The sequence below is a fragment of the Corythoichthys intestinalis genome, chromosome 3 (genome assembly GCF_030265065.1).
Source record: "Corythoichthys intestinalis isolate RoL2023-P3 chromosome 3, ASM3026506v1, whole genome shotgun sequence".
Lineage (NCBI taxonomy): Eukaryota > Metazoa > Chordata > Actinopteri > Syngnathiformes > Syngnathidae > Corythoichthys > Corythoichthys intestinalis.
This window is the reverse complement of record NC_080397.1, coordinates 19,901,334-19,913,768: the sequence shown is the minus strand read 5'-3', so window position 1 is coordinate 19,913,768 and position 12,435 is coordinate 19,901,334. Positions and strand designations below refer to the sequence as shown.

The following is a 12,435-nucleotide window of genomic DNA, read 5'->3' as shown; positions in this document are numbered from 1 at the left end:
CCTGGACAACTCCACATAGTCCAGGGAATCATGAATTCTGATGAATATTGTCAAATCCTAGAACATAACCTGACGCCATCTGTTTTGAAGTTAAAGCTTGGCAGAAGGTGGATCATGCAACATGATAATGATCCAAAGCATTCCAGCAATACAACCAAGGAATGGCTGAAAAAGAAGAAGATTCGTGTTCTGGACTGGCCCAGTCAAAGTCCTGACCTAAATCCCATTGAAATGCTGTGGCGGGACCTGAAGCGAGCAGTTCATGCCAGACGCCCATCAAACCTCTCTCAACTGACTGCGTTCTGCAAGGAAGAATGGGCAAAAATCCCCCAAAGTAGATGTGAGAGGCTGATTAGTCACTACAGAAACCGTTTGGTTGAGGTAATCTCTGCAAAAGGAGGCGCAATATCCTATTAACTGAAGGGGTTCACATACTTTTGCACACATGATATCTGAGTTTTTCTTAAATCAACCACTTTTGTTAAATAAAGAATGACAATAACTATTTCTTTTGTTTCAGTCCATTATTTGGAATGTCAGTATTGTGGATTTGGGTATAACTTAACATTTAATAAGGTTATTTTAGTTTTTTTTACAAAAAATCTGACCATCGCTGTGGGGTTCACAAACTTTCGAGCAGCACTGTATGTTGCGTACTGAGGTCACCAAGGTTATTTTACACAGCTAGCAAAGCTACAGTATGTAAGCAGCTAATGGTGGCCTTGTGGAACATGCATTCATTCATCTTTCGTGCTGCTTAACAAAGGAGGTGAATTTCAGGGTACCCAAATATTGCCATATATGTCAATATCCCTAAATATTACGGAGAAAATTTCTAATGTCATTTAAAAAGTAATAATAATCAAATAATAAAAACACCAGCATTGTACCTTGCAATTCTTGTGACTAGAGAGTGGACACATGCACATCCACCAAACCCCTGAGACCCACTGATCAAACCCCTCAGGTTTGGTAAAGTACCTCAGATCTAGAGTCCAAATTATAAATAATTATAAATGGCATCATGCAAAAAAAAATAAAATAAAAAAAAATAAAAAATTAAAATTAAAATAAAAATACTCGACAAATCCAAAAGAAGTTGAGCAGGAGTCAAAATGTCCCACAAAAATGTCAGAGGCCTGGCTTTTTCCTCATTCTCCTCAAAGTGCATCACAGACACACATACATTGACTTCAACACACACAAGCATTATCAAGCAGGGAGAGGTGCTACTTTTGAGTTTCCACTATTCCCTGAAGCAAGGATTCAGGGTCTGGGATGAGGTGATAAGTGCACTCACAAGGAAGCACGTACATACACACACACTTCCTGGCAAGAACACATGGACCAAGATCAGGGGGAAAAAAACATGGAAAAAACCAAACAAATATGTTGTACTTCCTCAACCGAACATCACAAGAATGAACTTTGAGTACATACAGTCTTGTTTAGGGATTGTTTCCGAGCAAAAACAACATTATTAATAAAAATTATATTTGTGAGATAGCAAGTGTTCCTTTTCCACAAAGTCACAGTTGAGGATTGGAGAGTAAACCTAATCCCACACATTATTTACTGCACTGGGCCTTTGTGTTCAGTTCTTGCAGAAGATGCTTATCAGTTCTCTTTCAACATCTAGGCTCACATTAGGTGATCAAAGCATGTTACAATAAGCCATCTTTTAGAAGTTGAACTTTAAGTGATGATGCAGCACTCTGGAAGCTACTAAACCTTAAGGTGTGGAATTGTTAGGTAAGCACTAACCCTGAATACTGAAGAGAGAAACCAGCTCTTCAAGAGCTAAATTCCAACCTTAGTTAATCCCTAGTTATAAAATTGTCCAAATTATATCATGAATTGCAATAAAAAGCTTAGTGGCATCTTCCACATTTGAAGCATGACAATGGCAAGGTAATGTCGATCTATTTTTAGGTGCTGTCTTGGCCTCAAGGTATCAAAATACAGCATGGTGGAGAGTGTTGGTCAAATTCTAACTCACCTAAGAAGTTAATTTGCCAATTAATGTATGAACCCCTGACAATTTCAGAACCTTACAAATAGGACTATTGTGCAACAAGCGATGAAATGTGCATGTAATAGTTAAGAAAATTATGCAGGCTGCACAGTGGATGACTGAGTAGCACAATCACTGCACAGTTCTGAGATCATGGGGTTCAATTCTGGGCTCTGGCCTTCCAGTGTGGAGTTTGCATGTTCAGTTAAAAAAGACTAACCAACAATCATTTTTTTCATCTGGATGTATTGATTGTTTTTTATGCCCATTTTAGGTGGACCAAAACTGATATAAAATACATTATGGCGTGTATACGGGTGTCTTGCCCAACTGCCATTTACAGTCGTCCATTTAAATTAATCCTGATTGAAGCATTTTAGTAAAGTGTATGATTAAATTATACAAAGACGCAAATGAATCGTGAAAGAAAAGGTTAGATGTATGTATGTGTGTGTTTGACTGACTAGTTTCTTCCTCTTGTCCTGCTCAGTCGGCGGCTCCTCATCGTCACTCAGCTTGGGCTCCTCAAAGTGGCTCATCAGCATGCAGCTGCAGACAAAATAATATTCAACTCAATATTAATAACCATACGTACACTTCACTACAGGAAACCACTTCAGGACAGAGAGTTTGCATGCACGCGCAAACACAAATTGCAAATGCGATTCATATTGGTTAATTTAATGCTGAGGGAAAACACATGAAGCCTTCTGAGTCTTGAGTCCTTGTAACTTTATTACCCAAAATATAATACTGAGGTTTCAGCATCCCCCCCAAACTGCGCTCACATTTGATGGTGAAAGTTGCATTGTCCTTGAGACGGTTCAAATACAAAGAATCCACAGTAATTTTTCATGAATGCAAAAAATGTGTATCTGTCTGAAAAATAATGCTCAGCTAAGAACAAAAACTGCTTTTAATTTTACCTGTGCAAGTTCCCGACGAAAAAAAAAAAACCATGCATTTTCATTGAAAGACATGCAATGACACTCAAAATGTTGGAATTCTTCTTTTTCTTTCTCCAAATACAGAAAATAAAACTCAAATTCAACACCCCCCCAAAAAAACCACCATATTTTCAATGCAACTCTTATTCTTATTGCATAAAAACCTAAAAATGTCACTCGGCTATATAGCACAGAAAGCAGCTGAATGTGTTAGCAATTAGATACAAAACCATCAAAACTAACCTTTCTATTGAAGCTTTGAGTTTATTTTGCTCTGGCAGATTTAGCGCAAGAAAAGAGCAACATCGACAGCACGGAGAAGTGTGCCTGCTAGTATCTTAGAAATGAATCTATGCCTCAGTGAAACAGAACAGAGCCATACTCGAAGGCAGATTAACATTCAAAGGATGACGGTATATTCCCTTCCCACATCAAGCTGATGCGCATGGGATATTTCTTTTCAACTGATTGACTTTGACAAAAATGTGCTCCTTCCGGTTATGCTCTCCCTCCTTCAGCCCATCAGTCTTACACTTTCAAGCTTGTGCTTATCATGAGAGTGGGACAGGTACATGCCAATCATGGCTTAATGAAAAGATGCAGCGATGTTAAGTCTGTGTTCCATCTCTGCATTTCCAGTGCCTGCAAGATTGTTCTGTTCTCAACCTTTTTACGGAATCATGTTACTTGAATTCCCACTTTAGTTTGCATGAAATGATAAGATGAAGAATGTTATGGGACAAGAGAATAAAATAGCAAAAGGAAGTTACGTTAGTTAGAAGTAACAAAACTGAAAGAAAATAACAGAAGAATTGTTTATTGTTTATTCCAGCGCCAAAGTAGTTCTGAGCTTAAAAATAACTTCAAATACGAATTTATGTGGTGACTGAGTTGTCGACACAAACGTTAAGGAGTCATTTGATGCCAAATTTTTGAGATGGCAAGAGGCTATATTATTCACATCCATGCTGGACAGCTCCCGCTCACAGGCACGGGAACTGATGAGTAAAAATGAATGAACCTCAAATGTGAAAGTAGGGCTGTTAGTCATCGTTGACAAAAACACCAGTGGTCTGAACCCAGCTTAAGGCCTCACTTCATTTGCCTATTAGGGGTTGAACAATCTTAGATTTTTGGGGAGAGTCGACTAAAAGGTGGTGAAAGTCAACCTGACGTGGACAAATCAGTGGCATCCAATGTTCCCTCTAAGCTGCGTGCGTGCGCAATCGCGCACTGCTCGAACATAATCCGCGCACAAGAAAATCTATGCAACGCACGAAATAAAATTCAACATACTGTAAACGTATTGTAGCGTCACTACTACCGTCAGCGTCGCAGTAGTGTGTCAGAGGAACACTCCTCTTGGTGTGTTCGATAAAGCAATATGACGCTCTTATTTGTGCGTTCAATACGGCAACGCGACTCGGACAACTGTCGGCGCCACTGTAATGTGTAAGCGTGACACTCTTATTGGTGCGTTCCATACGGCAACGCGACGCTCCCGTTAGTGGTGAAAGGAGAGCTAGATTCCTGTGCTAAAATACTGAAGCAACATTCCGCTGCCAATCTTTGCAAGCGCTACATTATTAATTAATATTGAATTTTAGAACTGATATAATCTAGTTAATTAGACCAACAAAATTGTGTTTCGTACCATTCTGCACCGTAACTCAATGAGCAACAGGTGTCTAGCCAATAATAAGATAGAGTTCACTTCACTCACGCTACGCAGTCAATCATAGCATTGACAGTGTTGTGCATATGTGCCCTATGCATACGCACAGTGCAGGTTAGCTAGCTAACAACAGTGCAGCTGAGACGCAATTGTATACCCTTTATCATGGCAAAAGCAACGGGCAGCGATACTACACTCATCGAGCTAATGTAAAAAAGAAATACGGTTCTTCTAAGATGGAATGGCTGTCTGAGTTTGTGCAATCAGAAGAACAAGCGGTGAAACTAAGTGAAATTTTTTTCTGTGTTTTTTGTTTATAATTATTATTATTTTGAACCTGTCCTGTATTTCACTCACTTGAAGTAAATATTACCATTTGAGTTTAGAATTAAATTTATAATCCTCCTTCTTACATTTAAGACCATTAATGGATTGGGGCCATCTTATCTCACCCATGCTCTGGTTCCATACCGCCCCAACAGAACACTCCGCTCTCAGAATGCAGGTCTACTGGTAGTTCCCAGGGTTTCTAAAAGTACTGTCGGAGCTAGAGCCTTTAGCCACCAAGCCCGTTTTATGGAATCAGCTTCCGGCTAATATTAAAGAAGCCGAGACAGCACATTTAAGATAAGATTAAAAACGTTCCTATTCGACAAAGCTTATGGTCAGGCTAGTTGAAGTCGGAGTATACTCACAGTTTAGTCTAAGCTGCACTAGAAGCTATATTGCTGGGGGAAGTACAGCCACTGAGTTCTATCTCCTATTTCTCACTCTACCTACCACTTGTCTTACTTTATTTCTATTTTCCAATGTTAATATCTAGTTGTCTAGTCCCTTCATCACTAGTCACCCGGTGTCCCCTTTCCCTCCCCTCATAAATCAAGAAAAAAAAAGCTTTCAAATAATGTTTTGACCAATATGTATTCAATTTCTGCAAACAAGCTTATTTTAAGATTATTAACTTTTTGCTCAAAATAAGTGATAAGAAAACTGTAAACAAGGGAATTTAATTAGTTTTAACCTTTTATTGCCAAACGTATCACATTTTATACACCTAAAATTTCATGATTTTGAGACTAATTCAGAATTTTGACAATTCTTTGGACCTTATTTTTCAAATTTTGGGATTCTCTGATAATTGTTTCATATTGCAGGTATTTAAGAGTTAAAGAGGTGTGTTTTTGCAGTGTAGCTGCTCAAACACTGAGAATAGGAATCTTGACTGTCCTTATTGTCTGAACAGATAATGTTTGAGTTTGTTGTACTCCCATTGTGGTTGTTCATTATGTTTTATTTATTAACTCATCTATGCCACAACTGGACCTTACCCAGGCTAAAGCAGGATTCTTCCTACGGTTAAAGCAGGACTCTCACTTATAGCATTGTACACATCTCATGAACAACGAGATTTTTGTCTTTTTCTTTTTATGTGGGCCAAATCAATTATATTAAAAGTAAACTAATGAAAATTGCTGCTGTAGTTTCATTAATTTAATAAGCCACATAACTTGCTATGATCCAGGGTTTTGAACAGGCGTGATACTGATGTGTGGCCCAAGGTTACACATTTGATGTTGGTCGCCGTGGTCCGCAGTGTGCTCAGGGATCTTGTGTGTCTGCTCAGACACATGAAAAATTAGAGGGAACATTGGTGGCATCATTGAAAACATCCATCCATTATCAATCGCTTGATCAGGGGTTGGGGCCAGGTGCAGCAGCTTTAGGACAGACCCCCAGACTTCCCTCCCCCAGCTACTTCACCAACTCATCTGGTGGGATCCCACGGCGTTCCCAGGCCAGCCGACAGACATTGTCGCTCCAGCGTGTCCTGGGTCGTCCTCTGGGCCTCTCGCCGGTGGCCCAGAACACCTTCCCAGGGAAGCGTCCAAGAGGTATCCGAACCGAGCCACTTCAGCTGGCTCCTCTCAACGCTGAGGAGTAGCGGCTCGACCCAGAGTCCCTCCCGGATGACTGAGCTTCTTACCCTATATCTAAGGGAGAGCCCAGACACCCTGCAAAGGAAACTGATTTCGGCCACTCCTTATCCCAAAAGTTAGCTTCTGTAGCCGGGGGTCGGCCTCCACCTTTGGCTGCCGCCCAACTCACCAAGCACGCGACCTTTTTGGCCCCTGCCACAGGTGGTGAGCCCATGGGAAGGGGGAACTATGTTGATTTTTCGAGCTCTGCCCGGCCGGACCCCATGGATTTAGACCCGGCCATCAGACGCTTGCCCTGCCTACAGGCCTGGCTCCAGAGGGGGGCCCCATTAACCCGCGTCCGGGCAAGAGATTACTGATCCCATTTCTTTCTATCGTCATAAGGGGTTTTTTGAGCCATGCTTTGTCTGGTCCCTCACCTAGGACCTGTTTGCCATGGGTGACCCTGCCAGGGGCATAAAGCCCCAGACAACATAGCACCTAGGATCATTGGGACACGCAAACCCCTCCGCCACGATAAGATGATGACTCGCGGAGGGGTCATTGAAAACAACAGCGGCAAATAATCATAGACCTCTTGTGCGCTGGAACAATTTCCATCACTCCTTCCACTTCTAAAGTGTGTGGTCAAATTCTTTTCTAAATCCTGGCTGGGTTTGGCATCATATGTTGTGAGGGATGGCATGGCAAAAGGCGAAGCATTGATGAATCGGTCCAACCCCTTCTACCTATCTCCTCTCATTCAAAAATTAGATGTTCCAAACGAGCTGTTTTGCCACATAGGTGAACATCTGATTGTTATCAAAGACTGATGTTTCACTGACAGCACACAACACTTTTGTTGACCACCAGGAACAAATCTACCTAACACAAATAAAAGGACACCTAAATAATTAAATGAAGAAGCCTTCTGAATCAAAGATTTAATATCTTCAACAACTAAGAACAATTCAGTTGTCTTTATTAATACATTGCAAATCTGAAAATATTTCATTACTACCCTTAAAGGGGGGGCTGCTTCCATGATATTAAATTGTTCAGTGTTCCTTGTATAAAAGTTGTTGGCCGTCTGGACTTCTTGCCCAATGAGTAATTGTGATGTAAAACAACCAATTAAATCTACTGTTAGCTCTCTGTATCTCCAAAAGTCCGAGCAGGTTGCTCTGAACTTTCTCCTGCTCTGATGTACCTTTGGGGATAATTTGCATAATACTTCCTATGCAGCCAGGTTCCTGCCCATGATGAGGAAGCTATACTGGCCAAAAATTTGGTGTTTTCAAACAAGTGCCCGAGTCCGGCCTCAATATGAGGGGGCTTATTTGTGCAAGACCGAACCACACACCCCAAACAGAGTAATTTTGATGGCACACGTTTTTGTCAGGAGTGATCTTTTACATATCTCGACCTAAAATCAGACATCAATGAATATAGTGTATCTCGGAAAAGGTTAAAACTGGAACAAAAAAAAATATATGAATTTATGGGTTAAAAACTTATGTGAATTCATTAGCTACAGGGACATGCATACTCACTCTTTGTAGGTGCTCGTCTCAGGATCTTCGGTCATCACGTCATGCAAAGTCTCCACACAGATGTTGATAATGCCACAAAACTTGTCCTGGATCAAACTAGATAACACATGAATGATTGGGTCATGGTCACTGATAACACTTAAAAAAAGCTTGTATCCAGTAAAAGTAATGAGGGTAGCACTTTAACAACTCACAATCTGTTAAATCTTCCCAGTGATTAAGTGGCTGTCAAAAATGCACATGGCCGCCCAAAGACAAGTTGCCCGATTCCATCTATCAATGCCCTAGCACTTTTCTTTTTTTTTAAGGCATCACCATTGACAATTCTGGCAGTTAAAATAACCCTTCTATTTGCGACATACGTAAACACTTGAAAGGGCATCTCTACATCACAGTTCAAAGAGCAAGGAAGGCAGAGACCAATGACAAAAAGAAAACAGCTCCAAATGCCACATACCCTTTGGAAGGATTGGAGAGTCTGATAGATTGCGTAATATATTTGCTAAAATACTGTATCCATTTTTTTAAAATTACTCAATAATTTGTTTAACTGAAAATACTAGAATTGGAAGCCCTCATACTGTAAATACCATTGGCACTGATATCCAATTAACGACCACTTCACAACTCAGTTAAACATATTCGCCCATTCTGATTTTATCCATTTTCTCCAATTATTACTTTTCTAACGGCAAATGGCGCATGGTGTTTTCCATTCAAATGAGTGAAATTTAATCTGAAAACAAAGCTGCATGTAACAGAGTAATAAAACTGACAAGTCAATAGTCATTGCAGCCATTTTCTTGCAGTTTTCCAATCACGGCACCTCCATTTCTAATAATGGATTCCACTGCTAGGTATTGCATATTGCTGGCCACTGTAGCAAAGTGCATTGGAACTAAAGATAAATATCTTCTTTTAAATATTGCAATTCCCACCACGTTTATAACTCTTGCAAACAGCCCATCCAATTAGGTAAGAAAAGGCAGCTTTATTTTTACAGCACATTTCATACACAAGGTAACTCACGAAATATGCTTTACATAATTAAGTCCACAGCATTTTAAGAAAGCATATTTGCAAACTGAACAAAAAAAGACTAAATGACTAAAAGAACATATAATGCAATACAAAGATTCAATATTTATTTGAAAAATGTTTGTGAAAGTCCTCAAAAGTATACATGAGCAAAAAGAAGTTATTTAACCTGGACTTTAAATTATTTACAGTTTGGGATGACTTTGGTTCTGTTGGCCGTTTAATCCATTTGTGAACTGCATAACTAAAGTAAATGCTGCTTCTCACCGTTTGCTTTAAACTCCCACTATCTGAGTGTCGCTATGAATCTCAGAGCACTAATGGGTTCATATTCCATGCAATAAATGAATTTAGGACTTTAAATATTTTGTGATTTATAGCCTCTTAAGAGAGTGGTCTATTCTTTACCTGTCTGGCCGGTGAAAAGACTTTAGAACAAATACCTACTATGCAAAGATCTTTATTTTCTGATTAAAACCCAAGTTGTAGTGTCCTGAGCGAGCTGCAGCTGTCTAATGACCTTTTGCGGAATATCATTAAGAAGACAATTACAATTGTCAAGTCTACTGAAAATAAAAGCCTGAATGAGATTCTCCTGGTCTGTTCGAGACAGGTAACTCTCACTCTGGATATTATGTTTACCATTCATGTGTGGGGCAGCGTGGAAGAGTAGTTGTTCCACAACACAGAGGTTGTGGGTTTGATTCCCAACCCTGGTAACCTATTCTAAGTATCCTTGAGCAAAATACTGAACCCCACGTTACTCCTGATGCTGCGTCATGATTACCTGGTATACCAGACTCACCGCTGTTCCAGCGATTGAGTCTGGCGACCGTCCGGCGGATCAAATTCCCAGGGCGGAGCACAGCAAATAGACAGCAGAGTGGACCAATCAGCGACGGGCAGACGTGACGTTGTTAAAGCGACAAGTAACTAGTGTGAGCGGAGAATGGAAAAGTTTATTCAACATGGCTAGCGCGAGCCAGGTTGGCTGTTGTCAATGACTTGTGTCGATGTGTTTTTGGTCATTTCAAACTGTATTTACCGCGGATTGGAACATATTCTCAGCTCTCCCGTTTGCCATCTGTGTTAAAGAAAGTCGTGTACGTGTTGTAGATACGACTTTCGTTGCGCAAGCGTGACGTTACTCTTTAAGAATACGTCACGCATATAAACGAATCTGATTGGACGGTTGATTTTGTGTTTGCTCGAGAAGCCGTGCATGGGCTGGGTCCCAGACTACTCTCACAGTGTTTGAAAAATACAGGGAGAATAGTCTGGCGGTGCCAGGCAAGCGTCATGAGTAATTAAACGAAGATACTGTCAAAGGTCCTTGAAGGTGGAAAGGCATTATACCAGTCTAATCCATTTGCCAACAGCAATTAAAAAAATGCACACACAAATTAGCTTCCTCCATTCAAGATTTTAGCTGAAGAACACAATCTTAACTGATAGGTGGAACAACAAGCACAGGCAATTAATTGGAATGCGTATCTAAGTGATGTCGGTTAACAAGACAAATTTATGAAAGCATACGCATTAGAAAGACATCTGAAAACACATACAAGATAGAGAGAACACTACATATTGTGGTGACAGTGTCCTCGAGGCCAGGCGGTGGTGTTGTGTTTCTGGGCTTAATGTATAGACACAAAGCAACTCTAGCAACAGTGTGCTCATTTTGTGTTTTATCGTTCTCCTTGAGTTAAAAAAATGTGTATTGCTTACTGTTGTTCTATTTTCTCATGTGCAAAAGCATTACATTAAGCAAACGCAATGAACACAATCATACAGACTGCAAAGCAGTGGAAAGAACTACGAGTCATTCCACAAATGTATTAGAGGGAACACTCGTCAATGCATTCGAGTCCATAATACGGTGCAGGGTAATTCAAGGACAAACCTATACACCCCTTTGCTGGTGGTGAACAAGGATCACCAAAACTAACTTTATCAGATGGAAAACGTCTTCATTATAACTTGCAGTTACAAGCTCCTTCGGTGTTTCTGAAAAGGCCGTTTCCCCTTGGGATAGAGAAAAATTTTAACCCTTTCCAATCAGATTTTTACTTACACCCAAAGCCGCAACAGCTAGGCATGTTGATATTGTTTGAAACTGTGTCAAAAACTATAAAGGGGTCTATAGAAAAACTCGCAGGGGGAGGCCATCCCTTTCCTTGCTAGGTTTTGAAAAGTAAACCTGTAAAATATATGAGTCTCCACCAGCGGTCCCTAAACTATTCCACATCGGGCCGCAGTGGGTGCAGGATTTCTTTCCAACAAAACAGACCTTTGCACCAATCTGGTGTCTTACAAGTGAAATCAATTGATCCAAGTCAGCTGCTGCTTGTTTTAGCAGAACCCTCGTTGGTTAAACGGTCTGTGCTCGATCGGTATGAACAAAAACCAAGACCCACAGCAGCACTTAAGGACAGGTTTGGGCTCCGCCATCCTAAAATATACAAGAAATTTAAAAACACGCACACATTCCCAAGTTTCTAAAGCCCTTTTCAGACTTATATCCCTGTAAATTCCTGTGTAAGGTGACGTGGGATTTACCCGCGTCATTGCTTTCACACATGGAGAGATATCCCGGGAATAACGTAGGTTGGACACTTTCACAGACTTGTACCGTATTGCCGACTCGGAACTGTCTGTGCGGGGTGGGCAGCTGGCGCAATTTAAAACCCGAACATAATGTCGGTTTTGGTCGGCATCAACAACAAAATAAATCACACATTTCCAAAGATGGATGATGGACTTTCGTCTTCGGCTCTATGATCAAGTAGCAATATAATTTCGTTATGCTTTCAGTTTAATTTTGCTATTTCAAATTTGCTATGTTGATAATTGCGATTTTTGTTTACCACTTTTCGTCTTACTGCGAAGACAGAGGAAATGACGATCGACCCGCCATGATATTTACGTCATGAGCCATCGCACTGTGACCTGGGAATTTACCGCCTGCTTTCACACATACCGCTTCCTGGAAAAGTCCCGGACATTATACTAGGACACGACCCAGTTAATGTCCTTGTCATTTCCCAGTCTACCTGGGAAATTGCTTTGTTTAAATCCTAGGATTTTAACGGTGTTTAGGTATGTGTGAAAGGGGCTCAAATAAGGTGGTTTCACTGTAATTGGCTGAAGTAATACCCTATCATCTATCCAGTTTAATACTCTCAGCTTAACTTTGTTGACCATAAGCACCTCAGTTCTTTTTTTTCTTCAGGTGAACATCATGTTTATTAAACACCATAAGATTATTAATGAACTTTCAAGAAAGTGACCA

At 40.5% G+C, this 12,435-nt stretch overlaps 1 protein-coding gene across 1 annotated transcript in view; it reads right to left on the bottom strand.

Moving 5' to 3' along the window:
- Positions 1-12,435, bottom strand: part of ipo11 (importin 11) — a 194,575-nt gene that overhangs the window by 48,266 nt on the left and 133,874 nt on the right. The window contains exons 28-29 of the mRNA XM_057833064.1: positions 8,106-8,201; positions 2,479-2,563 (exon numbers count right to left, since the gene is read on the bottom strand). Coding sequence (XP_057689047.1) covers positions 2,479-2,563; positions 8,106-8,201 — 181 coding nt within the window. The remainder of the gene's footprint in view (positions 1-2,478; positions 2,564-8,105; positions 8,202-12,435) is intronic.